Below are 20,677 nucleotides of genomic sequence, written 5' to 3'. Positions count from 1 at the left end.
CATTATTTAATCTGTTTTATTGATATGCTAACTGTTTTAGAGGTAAAAGGTTTTGTCATAATTGATATTTTAAACAAAAAGTAAGAAAAAGCAAATTTTTGCAGTTGGATCATTTGTTCTGTTAATGTTGCTTGGCAATAAATATGATACTATTAAAAAGCCTGTTAATATACTTTCTTTTAAATGACATCATCTTTGTTGGACAAGATGGATGAGAAGCAGTTTCAGTTTGTTCCACACATGCAAAATTTGCCATTTTTCTGTTGACACCAGTCTGCAGTACCGTTGACTTTTTTTTGATGGATTGCCTGGTTCAAGTTTTAGAAAGAAACACAAATTTGGCAGGTTTTTAACAGTTTGCAAGAAAAAAAAGGTCTTCATGCACCAAACTCTGCAAAATACATCTTGAGAAAGTAAAAAGACCCTTGTTTCAAGATACTTGACCTATTTTCTGCCTTGAAAGAAATTTTCTTTAGAAAGTTTTTCAATAGTAAAATTATTCTCCGTTTAAGCTTCTTTTTCTTAGAATAAAAATTCTTGCCAAGACCATTTTTCTTTTTTGCTTATTTAAAGACAATTCTTCAGAATGGACTTATATCTAGGCGGCCTGCTGTTGCAGTGTGAGAATTTTCATGAAGACACCACTACTCAGCCTGTTCTTGCACTTTCTCCAAGTTTTTATTTTATTTTGAAAGTCACTTAGATGTCGCCCTTTTAAATATTGTCATTTGAAGTGTTGTGTCGGTAAAACCGATAGCTTTATCTTCGTGGTGTTCCAGCCGAAGGCTACTCTCGGATGATCTGAGAAAATTGAATTTTAATGGGAGAAAGAACCGAATCAAACATGCAGCTGTGTAAACACAGTGCAGATTGTGAGCTCAGGATGGACGGAACATGCCAACCAGTAGGAAATGCAGTCATGCCAGACATATGGTGACCCTGAGGTGTAAAACTCAATAACAAAATCAAGGGCACCAAAGGAAAAGACACTTACTTGATAAAATTAAAAAACAAAAAACAATCGACTTTATTTAAAACCAGTAACTGCTTAAAGATGGACGTGGCGTGTAGTGGCATCACTTCCAGGGTTTGTATTGACTTCTTCACTAGCAGTCCTTAAGCTCCTCAGTGATTGTAATACTAACCAAAACCACAACTTTCTAAAATAAAAAAAGCAGGACAAACAATTAAGACATCTGTTAGAACACAAGAACTAAGTGTACAACTAAAAATTAGGTTCTTTATCAATGAAAATCTAAATCTAGTACAGTGGAAATGTATAGATTACATAACCACAGGAGTGAAAAACACTCTTAGAACCAGACCATAAGTATATCAATTTCTGTTGAAAAGTTATTGCATTTTACATTAAAGTTGAATGGACTGAAAATTGTGTTCAAAACCCACCTAGTGGTTAGCTGATGAACTGAGATTTAAAAACAGTTTTGAAATCTGCTTCAAAGAGGAGGGGTCGCACCAAAATGCATTAAAACAAACAAACCTCGGCTGTTTGCGCCTTCCATGCTACTAAAACTCCAAGTCTTAATATTCTGTATCAGCCAATGGCGCAACTTTCATTTTGGTCAAAACTTAAAACACAAAAACTCTCAGACCACCACCAATGTCACAAATGAACATTAGAATTTATGGAAAATCCCTAAACTCAAACAAGGAACAGTAGAAGCCATTAATGTAACTGTCTTTAAAAGATGATTGTTATTTTTACACCATTGGGGTCCAGACTTTCTTTATTTGGCTGACTGATGTGTGTCAATGTGAAATTGCAAGCTGGACAGTGAGATTTAGCTGTTGCTACTCTTAATTTGTTCAAAATGTGTCTTGTCTTGAGCTAAAGAGCTGCTATTTAAATAAAGGCAGACAGCAGATAAAATTAATGTACTGCTATGGCTCAAACTAAAACAAATATAACATTTGGGTTAGGATTGATTGAGATATTTTTGAGCATCTCTTACTTGTATTCAAGTCCACTCCTGTAATTGCATCTATGCACAGATCTTACTCACTCTGAAATCTTCATGATCTTAACAGAAGCCACCTCTGACATTCCCTATAGACCCAGTCCAATGCAAATTATTGTGTTTTTATATTTGTTTGACATTAAAGTCAAAGAAAAGATTTTTGAAAGACCTGCTCCAATGTTTTGGGTGTTTTTAATGTGTTTTTGTGGCATCTTTCTCATGACAGAGGACATATATTAAGAGAGCTAAGTTCAAAATGCATTTCTGAGTAGTTATTTCTTTATTCAAGTTGCTGTGACTCAGGAGCAAACGAAAAAATTCAGTTGGAAAAAAAACTTGTAATTGTGACGTAGAAGCTACAATCCACAGGCCCCAGCTCCCTGCTCCGCTTCATTCTGTTACAAAGATGCTTTTTTTTTTTTTTTTTTGGGGGGGGGGGGGGGGGGGGGGGGCAAAAGCAGCATAATCATAATTAAAATAACACTTTTACAATAGTATTAAAAATGATTGGAGTGGATCTATTTTTTTTCCACCCAAAGCTTTTTATAGGTTTATGATAATCCTTCAAAAGATGATTAACCAATAAGCATTATTTTATTACTTAGTCAAGAATATTCTCCAACTGTCACTTAAAGTTAGGCTGTTCCTTCAACTAGCAGAAGACAGACTGTTATATCACATTTCAGACCATGTGAAAACATCCGTTGATGCAAAGAAAGGGGCCAATTTTAGTTTTTGCATGTCAACAGAAAAGGTAATAAAACACTGGTGTGTTGCTGCTGTCAGTGTGTGCCCTGTGTCACAAAAGCCAGACAACATCTAAAGGAAAACAGCCTTCCATAGCTTTCCCCAAAACAGAAATCAGTCACTATTGTGCATGCAAGGGGAATAAAACGCAGACATCACATTAAAGTTGTGCATTTTTCAATCAATGGTGAAGGAGTAAACTGCAAAAACTTGATTCTGAACCCAAAAATGAGAAAAAGAATTAAGAAAAAGAAAAATATGAATGAATTGCAAAGTGTTGCTATGTTTTTTTTTTAAAGGTATAGTGATATTTTTCAGAGTAAAACATTATTCAAACATTTTCAGATTCTTTAAGATCAACTCTCAAATAACTAAATGCTTAAAAAAGTGAATAAATACTTTCAAAAATCCAGTTTTCTGAGGGATGAAGAGTCGAAGACCACTTCACGAATCGCTTTGTGGTGTACATTCTTGTCTGATCCCCTACATGGACTGTGCAGCAGCCGCTGCTGCTGGCATGCAGGCTGCAGCATTCAAGAGCATACAAATGAGCCAGGTAACTGGGACTTGACAAAGGAGAGTCGCAGACAAATGGGAGCTTCAGGCTGATCAGTGGTGAAAGGCCTTTACAAATCCTTCGGGTGCCCAGCATGACAAGACACCCTCACTCATCTGCGTGACACAAATGAGACAAATGTGCTCACGAGGGAGGAAGCAATAGACCAAACATGTACATTGTTCAACGAGGAGTGTATTCCAAGCAGAACAAAGGACAATAAAGCAAAAATGGATGGTGCCAAATGATAAAATTAGAACAGGTGGCTGAACGAGAATTATTTGGATCCTTTTAAACTACCCTACGTTACAAAGTTGGTTGTTCTTATTAGCTACTTAAATGAAATCTATTTTATATAAAAATATTTAGGTGAAAGCTTCATAATACACAGAGCCATAAAAATAAGAAAAAAACGTCGAAACAATTTACTTCAGAAGAGACCTGGACTGAGCTGACTCTTCCCCCTGGTGTGCTGGATCCCAGAAACCTAAATCCATAGACTTCTGTAGAGAAATAAACTCATTACTCATTCCAATTGTCAGAATAACCATTCTTGCTCACATACCTGGACATCTTGCAAGTCCTTTAAGGTAAAAACTAACCACTCAGATGCCTCAATGAAGGAATGTGATGCACACCGGCCCCCGTTTCAAACATTCGAAAGGTTTGACAAATCAGCCTGCTTTGAGTGGAAGGGGTGTGGTCTTTCACAAGCTCACTCCTGATTGGCAAGAGTGGTTGCCATAGAAACTTTGACTACGAGTGATTCGAACCAATCACTGCTTACCAACGTTTTCACCAACATGGCGGGGTCCATAATCACAAAAAATATGGCGATAGAATTGCCTTCGTTTGGTTGAAAGTAAGTCATTTTCTAGGGATGATGTCACACTCACTTGGTCCAGTTCTCATTTTCCGTCAATGGTCACAACATTTTGAAATGAATCTTCCAAACATTAAACATAAGTAAAAACTTTATTTAACAAAGGCAAACAAATTCACTCAGGCAACAGTATTTATGTGCTGAAAGCTGCTTTGATGAAACGGCAACAAAAATATGAATATGATCATTATCTTCACATATTAAAAGAATCACACTTTGATATCCCAGTCTTTTCTTCTTTTTGGAAACCACAGGAAGAAAACTTCACATTCTGAGAAATAAGAGCAGGGTACATTTGAGAGCTTTTTCATTGTAGAAACCACAAACCAAAGTGACGGTTCACATTCTTTAGCCATGTCACAATAATTATTCTTACAGGAGCTGCACTGTTTGGGGCTCAAAAATCAAGGTTTTTGTCACTATAAGGGTAGAAATGCCCAGAGGAGAAACATTTTACTCAGTTTCAACTTTTCACGATTTACCAGGACGGATTCAGTGAACAGATTTTCAAAATGTACAAATGCTACAACAAAAATCTTTTTTTTGTCATGAAAATAAATATAATATTTTCCTGCTTCCTAACAAACTGAATTGTTGATTTTCCTGAGTTCCACATGTCGAAAATGACAAAGCAACAACAATCAAAAAACAAAATGCTATTTTTTTTAAACGCACAAGCAATTTTGTTTTGACACTTCAACATATGTCAATCAGTGACGGTATAAAAACGTCTTTGTGGCAAAACACTTCCTATGAATAGCTGCGTAAAATTAAAATATATTTAGTACAACTCACACATATTTGCACCAACACACACACACACAGAAATTAAATGTAGCCCTTTAACGACTGGCACCACCTTTTGACTGGCGTAAAAGAAACTTTGAAAGCATCGGTACCAACATTCAAACCGGGACTTCCTCTCACATACTGCAGCAGTAATTGAAGGAAAAAAAAGGCACAGTCCATGTGCAAGTTTTGGCAGATGGGTTCTCATTTTAAAGAAGTCAAAGATGGAGGCAGAGGGCTTCGTTAAGACTTGTAGCGGGAGGAGTAGAGGCGTGACCTGGGGCTGCTGCTCAGGTCACTTCTGGAGGTGATGGGGGTAAAGGAGTTCGCTACCGGGGAGTCTAAAAGTACAAGAGCAGGAAGAAATAAGTTGAATCACTAAAATCAAACTAGATAGATACTTAATCTTCAGATTACTAATTATTTTGTCGTCAACATCGTTAAAATGCATCATCCTGGGCGTTTGTTACTATAAAGGACTAAGAAGGATCTCAAATAAATTCATCAAGACAGTAATGAGATGAGCTGAAGGGCTGAATCATTTGTACAAACACAACAGTAAGCTTCTAAGTCGTCCTCAAAAAAGATGTAAACAATGCCACAGTGTCTACACAGCAACAGCTTTATAAGCAAGCTAACCGCGTGGTCATTTCATGTCACCTCAATGTCATATCCTAATAGTTTGGTTTGGTGAAGGGCTGTTTGTTCTTCTCTTCCAGTTACTGCAGCTCATGTAAAGTTCTCTGGAGATGTTGGTCACCTAAAGGTGGCCAATTTTCTCTTTTATTATGTCTTAAAGTCTATGACATTCAATTAGCAATAACTTTCCCCGTTGGTGAGAAGTTGTGTTATTTATAAAAAATTCTATGATTTATCAAGATTTTCATAACTGCTTGACTCAGACTTCAACATTTAAGAGTTAAAGAAAAATTCTATCAGTGTTTCTACTCCGTTACACCAAAAATAGTCTCAATCTGTGAAAGGAGTCTTTTTTAGGAGCTTTTGTACATGTTTGGGTGAACAGAGAGCAACAGACATGCTGACCTACCTCTGACCATCTGTGGCGTTCTCTGGATAAAAGCTGGATGATACGTTTCTTCTCTTGGAGAGAAAAACGAGTGGAGCACTGCAGGGGAGAGCATACACAAAAAAAGGAGGGAGAGTTAAAAAAAAAAAACAAGCCTATAAGTTATTTAAAGAGCTCCAGAAAAACATGAGTCAAATGAAATCCTCGTAACAAGCAAACTGTTGCAAAATCCAGTTACAGAATTTATGTGTTCTGATGCAGCGACGGTTTGGGTTATTAACAGCAGCCACTGCCAAAGAACATAAAAGAAATACAATTTGCTTAAGTAACTCCTACAATATCTAAAAATAAGTACATCTGCCGCATAGAATTGAAGTATTTGGCGGCTTTGTGTTTTTTAGTTTTGTCCTTTTGCAGAAAACAACAGGTACTATCATAAAAGCTGCCAAGTTGCTGATTTAATTAGATTTATTCACGTTACCATGGTACAGGACATAAACTGTAGGCGTCTGTCTGACTATACGTCAGGACTACGGCTTGGAAACATGATCAAAAAGCCTCAAAAGAAAGCCCTCTGCAATCAGTTAGCTAAAAGACAATACAATTATCTGCAGGCTATCCTCCAACTGAGGTGGAAAGAGAACAAAGGGAGGACATATTTCACCCCGATGGGATTAAATCCTGCTGATGAAGATTTCACTGGTGAAGGAACACAGGGTTCTGGAGAACTTTGGGCTCATATTCACCCACTTACACCAAACTTACCAGACATTTCATCATTCAGCGGCACTGTGATCATATACATAACCACAAAGCAGTGAAAGTGCTTTTCAAGATGAACATAGATAAGTGGCTGAAGGAATGATCTGATAGAAATCACACATCAAACACCTTCAGTATGACCTGATTTTGAGCAAACATCCAATCTAGCATCAATATATGTAAAGATCAGGTTGAAAGGAACATTTTTTCCATTTTACTTTGGTTTACATTTGCAAAAACAGTTTCCAATATAAAAATATGCACACATAAAAGACAAGATAGTAGCGAGGATCGGTGATAGGAGGTTTACTTGGTGTTGACAGCTCTGATTGTCAATGAGCCATTTCTTTTTTTGTGTCTTGAATAAATTATATGCGTTTTGATTTCTAATAGTTACGGGTGTGAAGCTCCACTCAGTTGCAGCTCTAACAGACAAAGCAGTCTGACCAAAAACTATTTTTTTGAAGGGAATGATACAGTTTCCTCTAACTGCACTCAGAGTTCTGTTGTGATCTGCTGTCCGGATGTTAACAAACTGGTGAAGTGGAGGGGATGATAAGCCATGAATGATTTTGTACATGAGACACAGATTTGAAAATTTGACCAAGTTTTCCCAACTCAGTAATCAATGTTTTTTTAATATTGGACAATGATGAAATATGTTGTTTTTTTAATCCAAAGTTGTAACAGTTTGTTTGTATGTTTGGAGAGGTTTTAAAGATGTATTGCAAGCCTGTGACCTGACGGGCAAACAGTAAGTGATATGAGAGAAAATCATGGAGTGCATGTACGTTTTTGCTGACTGTGTGGACATCTGATGGCGAATGCGTCTAAAATTACTGAGGTTGAATTTGACTCTATTGCAGACCCTTTTGATGTGTGATTTGAAAGACAGCTTTGAATCCATTATGACACCCAGATATTTGTATTCTGACACAATCTGCAGCCTTTCTCCTGAAACAATAACATCTGGTTCAACAGTGAAATAATTATCGGACTTGGTGAAAAACATTAAAACTGTTTTAGATGTGTTTAAATGCAAACAAGAGTACTTCAACCAAGCTGTGATGTTGACCATGGCATTGGTGAGCTTCTCAGCCCCCAGAGAGGAATTACTGCCATGAACATAGACTACAGTGTCATCAGCGTACATCTGCGCAGACACATCAGGACAACTGGATGGAAGGTCACTAATGTACAGTGAAAATAGCAAAGGTCCCAAAATTGATCCTTGGGGAACACCAGTTGGCAGACAGAGCTGCAGATTTAAATGACTGGACTTTGACAAGATGGGAGCGGTCAGTGAGGTAAGAGTCAATCCATTGCAGCGCATCAGAAGAAAAGTTAAAATTGCATAATTTTGACAGTAAGATGATGATTCATAGAAATCTAGTATATTAGCTCAAAATATAAACAATTCTTTAGATAACCATAAAGAACATGCCAACAAGTTAACTAAACTTCATATCACTTCAAAATCACTAAATCCATTGAACTCTTAATCCTCCGTGTCTCTTTGGAATAATACTGCCAAGCCCGGCATAAGACTTCTTCTGCGTTGCCTCAGTTGCAAATACTGATACACACCTGCTATGCCCTCTAGTGGTTACTTCTATTTATTTAAAAAAAAAAGTCGCATTTAAGTCACACCTCAAACCTAACTTTGCAAAAAAGCGCGACTTTTACTCTGAAAAATACAGTTGTAACTACTTGTTAAGCCTACGACTGCTCAAAATGAAATGATGTGACCCACCAATGATGACGATGGCGGCCCCAGCAAGCAGTGCGAACAAGGTGCAGAACATCATCTGGTAGCTGTTGATGAAGCTGTGCAGGGAGGACCCCTCCTCCGTACGACCAACCTGAGGAGCAACTGCTGAAAGGAGGACAGCGGTGGGAGAACGAGCTGTCAAAATGTCTTTAAAGCTTTGCACACACTAAGGAGCGTTAATTCTGCCAAGGAAGGATGATAAAGCTTCTAATAGTGATGGAAATATCCTAAATTAAAAAAAAAAAAGTCTTTTCTGGCAGAAGGCTCTTGCCTGCAAAGAGGGCACCATGAATATGACTTTATTATAGAATATGAGGCCATTTTAAATTAGATTGGATCAAATCATCACAATAATGTAGCAAAATAATTTACAATCTGCCTCTATCACAGAAAGAACAATGATGCACTCAAAGGTTTCATATTTGTGACTCCACCAGCTCACAGTGCCGCTAAAAATGTCTCACCTTTTTTGGCTGCGCCAGGATCAGACATATGCATCAAAGTAACGGGCAGGATGAGACTCTGGCCAGAAGAAGAGCTGCTTATGGTGACTGTGGCTGAACCAGCTGCCTGAGTTTCCACAGCACTGACAGTGTACTTAGCAAAACCAGGGAACCCCTGGTGGACCTCCTTCTCCTGCACAACAATGCTGGGAGACGTAGAAAACACCTAAAGACATCAAAAAAAAAAAAAAAGTGGCTTTACATTTCTAAATCGTGCAAATGCAATGCAAACGTTTGAGTGTCATGTCTGACCTGTAGATTGGATAGTGCAGTCACAGGGCCAAAAACTGTAACCTCAGCTGATGGGTGCAGGTTCGAGAGCAGCAGATTCGTCTGGTCCAAGTACAGGCCTGGCTCTAAGGGCAGCCTGGCGCTGATTTGATCCACAGGGAACCCAGCACCCACCAGGCCTGCCTTTACCAGCAAATTGGTCATGGAGATGCTGAGCACACGGCTCTGTTGGTCTGTCAAAGGCTGCATGGTCAGGGAGCATGTGTAGAGGCCTGCAGGCAGAGTTAAAAGTGATGGCTGCAGCATTTTATTATGTAAAATCCTTTTTTAACCCCTTTTCTCTCATCTTTTAGGAAATTGGTGTCTTATAAATAAACTAAAGGATGAACTAGAGGACAATGTTAATGTGAAAAAATTGAATTCTTAAAAAGTGCAAATGCAAAGGATAAATTCTGGACTCTGAGGTATGAGGGTTTAACTGATTAACAGAGAAACATTTCATAATCACAACATACAATCAGAGAAACAGCAGGAATCAGTCAAAGTGTTGCACAGGCTCAGTAAATTTGTCAGAGATAATCTAACAACTACCGGGGTCCCCAAATCCCAAACACAATTAGACCCCTGCTTTTAATCAATAGTGGCTGTCTTCAATTCAATAAATGGCTGGAACAACCTTTAATTGTCCCTGCAAAACTAATCCAAGCCTTGTAAAACATGCACTTCTTTTCCAATGCAGAGAATACACATGAGACGGCACAGTAACCTGTAAGGCACACAGACACATTAACCCACTTTCCTTCTGAACTATACTCATAAATCCATACACCAATGACAGCAACAAACTGAAAGAAGCTCCGTCCATACCTGGACTGACTAACAATAACAAAAGACACTGCTATCATTGATTTATTCAAGCACTTTTTCAAATTTTGATCTTTAGTGTCCTTCATGATCCATCACATGTTGCTAATATGATTATAACAAAATGGACAATTTTAGCTCGGATTTGTCCATATCCTCCAATGTAAACACATGAACTACATGTTCTGGCCTGAATTCAGATCAGTTCTCACCAATGCTGGAGTCAAAGTCGGTGCGAGTCTTGAAGACATCATTAGCTGAGAAGTCGATTGTGTCACTGGAAAAGCTGAGATGGCAGCTTACAGATGTTTCTGGCTGCAACTGTGAAATCGCTTCAATCTGGGTGGAGGAGCAAGTTCCTGCAGCGTGAAGAACAATGGAAGAATTAGAAACTCTTTTATTAGAGGTGTAAAATCAGCAGGAATAAATTCAATAAATCTTCAATTTATCAGTTGAGGGCATTAAAAACAAAAAAATGACTCATTTTATTGTCTCGACTTGCAACATTTATAGTTTTTTTTTCTTCAAAATAACTTTAAACTTTATGTTCCTGAATTAAAATCTTTCTGAAAGATATTTTAACAGCCATTCCACCTCAGTCATTGCTCTAAAGCTCATTAATTATTTTTAACATGCACAAAAACAAAATGTAAGAACAAAAAAACCCCTTTGGTCTGCAACTATTTATCTGTTCTGAGCAGTTGCCAAGCAACTCAGTGACATTCCTGGGAAGAACTGATCTCTCAGAGCCTATATTAAATGAATCTGTGCACAGACCTCTTTAAGATGCTGCTCTGTTAAATTTATAGTTTATTGTTGCAGAAATGTAAAAGACATGGGAGAAAGCAATGACCTTTACAGTAGAAGTGGGGATTCTGACAGAGCTTTTTTCCTACTTTTATTTTGGAAGCCAGAAAGAGAATACAGCAGAAGTGGGAAGTATACTTTATAATGTCTTAAAGGTAATCAATAAAATGAAAACTTTTCAGCTAAAATGATGAGAGAGGAACTGCTGTTGCAATAAGGAAACAGGAGGCTGCAGACAGGTGACGTAGCCGTGTGTCTGTAGTGTCCTTGAGCAGAACTGTCATGCTCTGATGGTTTATGTGGACGAATGCTTTGTCAGTCCCATCACAAAAAAGTGACACAAAAACAAACCAAAGTTTGCTAAGCACCAAAATATAAACACTTCACTGTAACCTCAATTCCATGACAATAAGACTCACTAAACTTTTCCATATCTGTCCATGTTTTGATGCTTTGAGTGAATTATTTAAGAAAATTCTAACCAAAATTCCCTCTTAAGTAAATAAAAAAACAAAACCAAAACAGCTACATCCTGAATATGGTTGGAAATGCAAAACGGACATTGTTTTATTTTTCTTGAAAGACTCACTACGATCATCTTTGGATCTGTTGTAAAAGCATTCTCTGTGGTCTTTTAATTCTGATTATACAGTCTATGGCAAAAAAATCAAAAAACCTGTGTCGTTTTCTAGGACAAAGTTTCTTCAGACGTTCATTAGAAATTTACCTCTGAAATGTGGGCGGGATTACTAATGCGGAGCTACCTCACCTTTAACCTATAACCGAGAGCTCTCGGTTTACACTTAACTTCCACTAGTTTACAGCCCCTCACAACCCTAGTCTAACATTTCTGGTGCAATTTTATGATTTATTTTTGTTCATTTATGTCTTCCATCATCAAAAAAATTAACAATATGTTAAAACAACAAAACACATCAGAGTGGCTCTTTAACTGACTTTTCCAATACAGTATGAGGAATCCAGGATTAATGATCTAATGATTTGCAGGAATCTTTTCACCTATCAGGTTGGTTCCCTTTTCTGTCGTCATCAGTAGAACCTTTGTTTCTTTGCCAATCCTGACAGGTGTGGTCTGAGCAATGGCAGCTGTCCTGCTGGGGGCTTCCACAGATACCTGCACTCACAGACACAAACGGTGGCAAAAACCAAACAAAAAGGAGGGGGAAAATATCAGATTATAACTAATCCTGTACATCAATCACATCAGTTGTTCAGTAAAACATATTCAACAAAACATTTCTTATTTTTTTATCCCTCCCTCTGTCGCGCTGATAAAGTACTTTCACTTCATTTAGAGAGAGAAAAAAATTGAGTTATTTCTGTTTATGACAAAAGACGCTTAACAAATTCTCATCAATTCTCACTTTTGAAAGAGGACATATTTATTTGACACAATCGACTCCACGATGAGGGAGCATGACGGAGCAAACACACTCAGAAAAATGATCATAAGTGCAAGTCTGGAGTCCAGCATTTCACGAACACGTGTTAAGTAGAGACGATATGTTCCCCTGAAGTCATGATCAAAAAATCTCCTTTTAATTATTCATTTTCTCTTGCAATGGTACTTTGAGGAAAGAAAGACAGAAAACAGAAAGAGGGGGGGGAGAAAAAAATCCCATTTGTCGAAAGAAAACCACCAAGGAAAGCTTTTTTGCTTTTTTGGATCACTACACCATAGTCTGTTTTTTGGTTACTTATTTATCAGTATTATTAAGGGATGCGATGTCAGCTCTAAACACTCCAATAAGATAGGAAGCACTTCAGTTGAAAAGAAGGCAGCCTACCTCTCTGTATGTTCGCAGAACACCAGGTATCTCATAATACACCGTGACCGTCCCAGACTCTCTGGCAAAAGCTGCACCACTTTTAGGGTCCACCTGGAGAATGCCATTTGCGGAAGAGCTCCACACACCGTGACCACCTGCAAAGGTGGCGAGATGACGTTTTACTTTTCAAAAACGTTCACACACAAGCAAAACCGCTAGTAACAAAAGAGAAAAAGGGATGGATCTTTTCAGAAATGCACATGCAGCACAGCACTGCATGAAACCATAAAGGAAAGCCATTCTTCTAAATGTAATCATAAAGTGAGTATTAAAAAACTTTTTTCAAAATGGCAACATTTCTGTTGGTTTAATCTCCATAGCAACCATTTTATTTTTTACTCAAGTAGCTTCTTAATGATGCTAGAGGAGTTGAGAGGGGATGGATTAAAATCCGTTGGGGATTTTTAATTTGTAACTAGTACCAAAAGTGTATTTTTCTTTTTTATTCAGGATGGCAGCCTCTTCCCAAGGTCAAAGATCAATGAAACTTCTGACTAAGCTGAATACAAAAGCGGATAGGGCCTTCCTTTTACAGCTTTACCCAAATGTTATGTCTCACCAAGACTTCCGGATTTGTTTGCCTTGAGAGCACATCACTCACCATCGGAGCTCGCCAACTGGACATCAAAGCAGACCACATCTCCAACCACAAGTTGGCGAGCGTCATCTATGCGGATGGCATGATCAACGGGAAGCGGAACGTAGTCCGCCACCCCCGTGTTTTCACTGTCCCACACCGCCAGAAGAGTGAGACCGACATTCACAGTTTTCACCGTTATCGTGTGGTTGTTGGGTCCAATCCCAACCTGTACGAGGTCATCCCTGTGAATCAAACACAACATGATTTAAAAAGAGGCACAGTTTTGCACTATTTGAAGTTTTTGTTTGTTTCTTTAAAAACATTTTTTTTTAGGAAATTGGATAGAAAGTGTTTTGTATAAGATATCTAATATTTCTGTCAGATCCTTTACAGTGTTACAAAAAAAACTGAGCGGCATTTTGGTTAATCTCATTAAGTCCAACCCTTTCAGCAACAAAACAATTCTATTATGCATTTCAATCTTTTCCTGTAAGCGTTCAATAGAAATATAATGAAAGACTTTAACCAGCATTTCCTGAATAGGAAAGCTAAGATTAAATATTGGTGAGAACTCTAGAAGTCAAATACGGACTTTCTAAAATGATTTTGAGATAAGACTTGTCATATTGATAAAGTTTACTGCTTCCTGCCTCCTGGCGCTTCCTCTTAAACACCCTCTTTGCCCACAAGCCCACATATTCCACGCCTTACTTCTCCCACTAGATCAAATAAAGTCCCTGCATGAATAAAACTCTCAGAGAGCGAGGTTTGGAAAAATGGCAAACATTTTAAAATGCATGCCATACTTGAATTTCTTTTATTGGCTTGAGAAAATGTTGTACGCCCCATTTCATTAATTTACTCTTTGTTGAAGACATTAAAACAACAGTTTTATGTTTTCTCTCTTGATCGGAAGAATAGATTCTGGAGTTTAAGTTTAGATTCGAGTTGGACCAAATTGGTCCCTGAGAGAGCAGGAAGGTTTAAGAACAGGCCAGTGAGCAGAGCTGCCACAAATCAGCAACAGATTTAGGTAATTTTCCCTTCAAATCTGATCAGAACCCGCAGAACAAGATAATAGGACCAATTTCTCCAGCAGATAGAAGGAGACCCTCATTGAAGGTGCAGCAACTGTTGTCTCTGAGCAATACTCCTTTTAATTTATCTCCCTCACTCAGGTGAAAATGGCTCCATCTGAATTAAGGTTGCAGGGTCAACCCTGTAAATTAAAGTTGTGAACTTCTCATTGACCTCGCCACTACACACTGCTGTGACCCGCACGGCTCGGGTCAGAATCAGCAGACGTTAATGGACTCGCCAAGGATCGAAGTATGGCGCGGTGCGTTGCAGCAATGGCCAAGGGAAGAAACTGTGCTACCGTCTGCCTTGAACTCAACCATTGAAAGCTTCCCAGTGGACATGTACGTACAACAATGATTAATATGCTTCATCTGGCAACAAGATCGGCCAGTTCAAAACTTAATTTCCCCTGATGGCACTATCATATTCCTAAATGACAAAGCCAGGGTTTGTTAAGCTTAGAGTGGGACATTATGCTTCAGGGACCATGAGATGTCATTTAGATTTGGTATGTGCTAAAAAAAAACCTTTGGGAATTATTCTTCCTTCTCAGTCATGTTAACACTGTGGCTTCTGCTCTATGACGAGAGCAGTCAACAGAAAACAGAGAAAACTTTATTTTTTACATAATATTATGAATACACATTGAATTTAAACAAAACTGTGTGTTTTGAAAGTTAACATGGATGTTAAAGGTTCTAATCTTCAAAGGGGACTAAATGCTGGCAAAATAAATGACTAAAGATCTGCCAATTGACCTTTTATTTGAAGTACTTTTAATTTGTTTTTTTGCCTTTTTAAAAGCCACTGATTGTATATTTAAAGTATCAATTAATACTAACATTTTTTTTTTTTAGCAAAGATAGTTCTTAAAGTTTACAGTTCGAGCTTGTTGGTTGCTGAAAATTGCCTCTGGCTGCATGTTGAAGAGCTTTTTAGCGTTCAATTATGAGCAAAGCTCTTCAGACAGGTGTTTCACACTAACTGGGTCAAAACGCTGCTTTGTTGCACCTGCTTTTTAAGCATTAGTTTCATGCAGACAAAACCCATCATCAAGAACAGAAGTTGTGACTCCCTAAAGTGTGTCATTATGACTTCTATGTTAGGGCAGTCTAGGTTTTCAGGGAGTCAATGATAAAAATGCCCTTCCAAGGACTTGCTTACTTTTTTCAGAACAGAAAAGGAGTGATATAACAGGTAAAATGACTAATTGGCAAAGAATGTTTTCATTCTTTTACAGAAACTTTGCAGCAAATTTTTAAAGGCAAGTTTATACATTACAGCTTTGGTTTGACTAAAGCCAAAGACTGAAGAAACAAGAAAAAGTGAAAATGCTGCCAAACATAATTTGACCTCACAGTCTTTTTGCCACAGTAATTCCTGGTGTAGCTGCTGCCATTCCATCGGACACTAGAGGAGTATACTTGATGTTTGCAAGACCCCGCAACTACACCGGCTTCTGTTTTTCAAAAGCAACGATGAGGCTTGAGCAGTGACTAACCGGTTTGTAGAAAACGTGAGGTGAGAGTTGGAGCTGTGAAGAGCTTCTCCAGTGTGAGCGTGAAAATGAACAGTAAAGGTAAGCAGCACTCCCAGAGGAAAGGCAGTCAGGTGATCTCTGTTGAGAGTGTAGAGCACCGGACTGGTGCTAAAGCGGAAATAGGACACGGGAACCACCTGATGAATTAAAAAAAAAACATTAGAACATTTGGTGGATGAAAGGCAAAGTAAAGCAAAGGGCAATAATAACCATTTCTATAAATTAAAATAATTTCTCAAAAATGTTCAACAAATACATGTCAAAAGTTTCCTTCTTTAAATATGTTGAAATTTTTGAAAGGAAATGTTTCTTTGGTCAAGACGGGAGCTTTCAGTAAACCACAGGACAACTTTCACTCTTTCTAAAGCAAAACCTGCAGCTTTCCTCAGGCAGTGGCCCTTAAACTAACCTTCACAGAGAGGATGAGAGTCTGATTGACACCAAATGTTTCTTGAGAAGTAACCAGCAGTGATGAGACGCCGGTCAGAGAACCAGAGGAGAGGAAGCCCTTATGATCAACCTGAGCAACAACCATCTGATCAGGGCAATTCAGCATTTGATAGGAAAGGGCGCCCATGCCGTCTCTGTTGAACACAAGAACAAAACCACTTTATTTGAACTGTTATAATCATATACTGTGACAATCTTTACTCTAAACAAATTCTATCGTTGTCCTACCTGTTAGTTTGAAGTTTAATAGCCGAGTTTGGAGCCATCAATATCTCCTCGGCTTCTACTTGGGGATTAAGCATCTGCAGCTTGTCATAGACCTTGATCAAAGCAGAATGTTGAAGCTCCAATTATTACAGTGCTTTATGCATTCTTTGAGATTTCTGTACAAGTGACATGCTATAGTCTGACACAGTTTGAAGTCTCCACCTCCAGATAATCTGTACTGATATCACTCAGCCAAGTAATAACTCCAGATAAGTCAAAGCTCCACAATATTTTGCACTAGATGCCAAGTTTTAACCCAATAATGGAGTACAGCACCATGACAAGTAGTCCATACACATACAGTACAGACCAAAAGTTTGGACACACCTTCCTATTCATTTGAATGAGAAGGTGTGTCCAAAACTTTGGTCTGTACTGTAGATGATCAGTTTTTTTTACTTGACAGGTATGAGCATAGTTGTAAACACACTCCGGTACCTGGATCTGGATCTCATCTCTGAGCTCTAGCAGGTTCCTCTCCAGCTGCTTTGCTGTTGGGTCAGTAACTCGCAGAACCACCTTAAGGCCAGTCCGCCCTCGAGTTCTTCCCACCACAGTCATGCCAAAGTTGTGTTCTGACTGGAGGTCAATGTTAGCCTAGATAAGACAGGAACCATTATAAGACTGACAACAGCAGTGGCGGCTAATCAAATAAAAACCCAACAATGATGAGAAATGAGAAACAGGCTGTCGAGGAAGCAGAGAAAAGACAGACATTTGTTTTCTAAACCACACTGTAATCCAGAGCCAATATATCTTAAGTCAATCAGATAAAAGGAACACAAGGAAGGCAGAGCTAAAAATAGCATGAAGCAGTGACAGAAGCCGTCTCCAACATTAAGAGGCTACAGCTGTCGCAGTGTCCCAGTGACTAAAAGAAGAATACCTCAACCAGAAACATCGCCACAAACTTCATGCACCGTTTAGCAAATAGTAAATTATTTCAATTATTAGATTAGACAAATTGTATTTTCAAGACACATGCTAGATTTTTGAACCAACAGATTAGATAATGCGTGTAACCCAAGGTTATGAATGGCTAAATGGGAAATCAACTCAAAACGTAAAGGCACCTCAATTTGTCGAGACTGAATATCCAGAACGTCTCTCTTTGTGGTGGACCAGTGGAAGGTTAAACCAGGTAAAACACTACCGAAAGAAAGCGGGCTCTGATTATTGGTCATCCCCATCACATATACGGGCATCTGGAAAACAAATGCATCCAACAAGTAAGAATAATAATCCACAGAAAGCAGGATCCAGAAAATAAACTGCAAAACAGACAGTCTTCAAACCTGTGTTCCTGTTTTCATTCTGGTAATAGGTGCTCTGATGCGAATGCCAGTCAAAACCACCACCTCTACGTCCACTTGATCCTAAAAAGCACAAGGCGGAAGGAGTCTCATTAGTAAAAGCTAACGATACAACCCAAGGATCAGCGTTTATGTTGAACATTTACCTGAGATATGATGACCAGCTTCCCAGTCTCTGCATCGACCACCTGGACCATTCCTGTGACTGTTACGTTACCGACAGTAACGCCCCTGACATGGCCCAGAGCATTAACAGTGGCCATGTCTTCATTAGAGATTGAGAAAAGGATATTGGACTGAGGTTGAGGGCCACCCTCAGATGTTATCTAGAAATACACAAACAAGAAAAACCATATTTCAGTTAAGTTTTATTACCAGTACAAGGTTTTATGACTACTGGAGGAAAAACATTTGGTTTTTCAATGTCTCACTGCCTAACTCACTTATTGATACACAGTTTATATTTTGTGTCAAAGTACATCCTGTAAATATCCTTCTCTCTTGTTTTTTTTCTTATTTTTTTATTTAACCTTAAACGTTTAAGGCATTCAAAGTGAACAGCAAAGTAAGATTTTCATTGTACAGGGAAACCTTTTTTTAATGTGCATATGAAAATAAACCCCTTTGAATCCTTTGGATCTAACACTAGATGTTAAGGTGGAATTTATCTGTATACACACACAAAACGCATTAAATGCTCTACTGTTGGGGGCTTCAAGGATGGAAGGAAAATGCATTCTAATAAGAGAAAGAGACGAAGCAAAAGCTCCATGTTTTACCCAAGAACCAATTAAGATAATGCCATCTCCCAGAATCATTCTTCTAAGGAATAAATTAAGGACCATATGAGCTGAGGCAAAGCGTGGGCAGTCAACATGGGAACTAATAGTATACACATACCTGCATCATTGCACCAATTAGCAGAGTAATTTTCCTTGGGATGAGTTTAAAGGGTGGAAATACCTAATCAAAAAACAAAATATAATCAGTCCTTCAAGTTTGTAAGATGTAAAATTACACAACTGCCTGAAACAAACCTCAATTTGCTGTGGTGCAGAGGCAATTTTTCTACCATTTTTGTCCATGACAACAGCTGACAGAGAGGTCTGACCAATGGAGACTCCTCTCACCCAAAAAACTGCTGTGTCATTTTCTGTGGACTCTGGTAACGGCCTGCAGAAGAGATGTTTGAACATTATAGAGTTGTTGTTCACATATACTTAAAACCAAAACAGCACTTTTTCTTTTACTTACTTGAGAGAGACTATTTCAGAAGCAGCATTGAGTTTGAGATTCATAAACTGGAAATAGCTCGCTGAGAAGGGCTTTTTCTTATCATCCAAAACTCTGACATAAGCTCTCACAGATGTGCCAATCTCCACCTGTAATCAGGATGAATAACGCCCATAAATTGATACATATTTTGAGTTTACAGGAGGGGCTTAAATACACAAAAAAATGACAGACTTATGCAGGAATTAGGCTTTTACTGGGTTATTTCAGATATGTGCAACACTGATAGACTATCTAACCAAGTGGAGCCATGACCCCAAGAAAAAATGAAGATTTATGTAAACAGACCTTGTCTACCACTCTCACATAAACCTCCAAGATATCAGAAACATGAACCGTGGCTTTGGCAGGTACTGGAAAAGCTAAGCACAAGTCATGCACCATGACATTTACAGTGCCAGGATGAACCGGAGAAACCTGGAAAATTGACAGAAAAGTTTGTTTCACACAGAAACCTTTTAGGGGTGGTGTAATAATGTCAACAATCTTATGGAAAAACATGAAAATAGAGTGCAGTAAAGTGTTGAATAATTGTGAGTGTTGCTTCTCACCTGAGTTGCGCCTTGAGCCTTCTGGAATTTGACATTTGCAATCCCTCTGGCACTGGTATTGAGATAAAAGTGCCCCGAACCTTCCTGCAGGGCCAGATTGGCCTAAAACATTCCAAAATGCTGTCAGTGTTTTGTGGCAAAGTTTACAAATGCATTGCTTCACCTAACCCTGTGAAGTATGTCCAGACATTTCAACTACATTGAGTTAAGGGATAAATATGTGCCATAACTAATAATTACATTATATATATGTATACCGGTACTTTTTAAAAATGCTTTTTAGAGATCATTTCAACCAACTTATTGCTGCACCTATGATTTTTGTGTTGAATGCAATGTGTGTTAGAACAGTTATTTTTTAGTAGATAAATAAAATGTCTCCTATCTTAAGAAAGTACCTTTTCAATGTAAAACAGTAAATAATGAAACCAGCCTAAGTAAAAAATGACGCTCACAAAAGATATGACGAGTCCACAGAGGGTCTTACATGCACGTTTGGATGGTTGTATATCGTCACTAAGTCAGGAGAAACCTTTACATCTTCCACCAGCAGGAGCTCCAGCATGGCTGAGACAGGCATCAAGGGCTCATACTGTCAGAAACAGGAAGTCCAACATGTGAAACATCAACAAATACATGCTACGCTCCACTTCACAGTAAATAAAACATGGAGCGAGGAATGTTAGCGTGGAAATCTGATAAATGTAAACACTTACTGGACTAGGAACCTTTGCTGCAGTCAGATGTGAAACCTGGTATGCAAGCGCTGTCACAGTAATGGCAGCATGGCCTGTTTGCTGATGTACAAGAACTGTCTGGCGTCCTGACACAAAC

General features: G+C 38.4%; 1 protein-coding gene across 2 annotated transcripts in view; it reads right to left on the bottom strand.

Moving 5' to 3' along the window:
• Nucleotides 1–4,238: 4,238 nt before the first annotated feature.
• Nucleotides 4,239–20,677, bottom strand: part of nup210 (nucleoporin 210) — a 32,427-nt gene continuing 15,988 nt past the window's right edge. The window contains exons 18-40 of one of the 2 annotated variants that reach the window (XM_011477292.3): nucleotides 20,560–20,666; nucleotides 20,331–20,435; nucleotides 19,844–19,945; nucleotides 19,581–19,709; nucleotides 19,254–19,381; nucleotides 19,037–19,172; nucleotides 18,900–18,962; nucleotides 18,146–18,325; nucleotides 17,982–18,062; nucleotides 17,760–17,891; nucleotides 17,125–17,283; nucleotides 16,648–16,739; nucleotides 16,379–16,553; nucleotides 15,931–16,106; nucleotides 13,371–13,591; nucleotides 12,728–12,864; nucleotides 11,940–12,054; nucleotides 10,325–10,471; nucleotides 9,270–9,520; nucleotides 8,979–9,183; nucleotides 8,497–8,619; nucleotides 6,003–6,080; nucleotides 4,239–5,295 (exon numbers count right to left, since the gene is read on the bottom strand). In XM_011477292.3, coding sequence (XP_011475594.1) covers nucleotides 5,198–5,295; nucleotides 6,003–6,080; nucleotides 8,497–8,619; nucleotides 8,979–9,183; nucleotides 9,270–9,520; nucleotides 10,325–10,471; nucleotides 11,940–12,054; nucleotides 12,728–12,864; nucleotides 13,371–13,591; nucleotides 15,931–16,106; nucleotides 16,379–16,553; nucleotides 16,648–16,739; nucleotides 17,125–17,283; nucleotides 17,760–17,891; nucleotides 17,982–18,062; nucleotides 18,146–18,325; nucleotides 18,900–18,962; nucleotides 19,037–19,172; nucleotides 19,254–19,381; nucleotides 19,581–19,709; nucleotides 19,844–19,945; nucleotides 20,331–20,435; nucleotides 20,560–20,666 — 3,140 coding nt within the window. In that variant the 3' untranslated portion in view covers nucleotides 4,239–5,197. The remainder of the gene's footprint in view (nucleotides 5,296–6,002; nucleotides 6,081–8,496; nucleotides 8,620–8,978; nucleotides 9,184–9,269; nucleotides 9,521–10,324; nucleotides 10,472–11,939; nucleotides 12,055–12,727; nucleotides 12,865–13,370; nucleotides 13,592–15,930; nucleotides 16,107–16,378; nucleotides 16,554–16,647; nucleotides 16,740–17,124; nucleotides 17,284–17,759; nucleotides 17,892–17,981; nucleotides 18,063–18,145; nucleotides 18,326–18,899; nucleotides 18,963–19,036; nucleotides 19,173–19,253; nucleotides 19,382–19,580; nucleotides 19,710–19,843; nucleotides 19,946–20,330; nucleotides 20,436–20,559; nucleotides 20,667–20,677) is intronic. The other variant, XM_011477293.3, reaches the window with a different exon arrangement.

This window comes from Oryzias latipes, chromosome 7, assembly GCF_002234675.1.
Source record: "Oryzias latipes chromosome 7, ASM223467v1".
In the NCBI taxonomy this organism is placed as follows: Eukaryota; Metazoa; Chordata; class Actinopteri; order Beloniformes; family Adrianichthyidae; genus Oryzias; species Oryzias latipes.
This window is presented reverse-complemented; position numbering and strand designations above follow the sequence as displayed.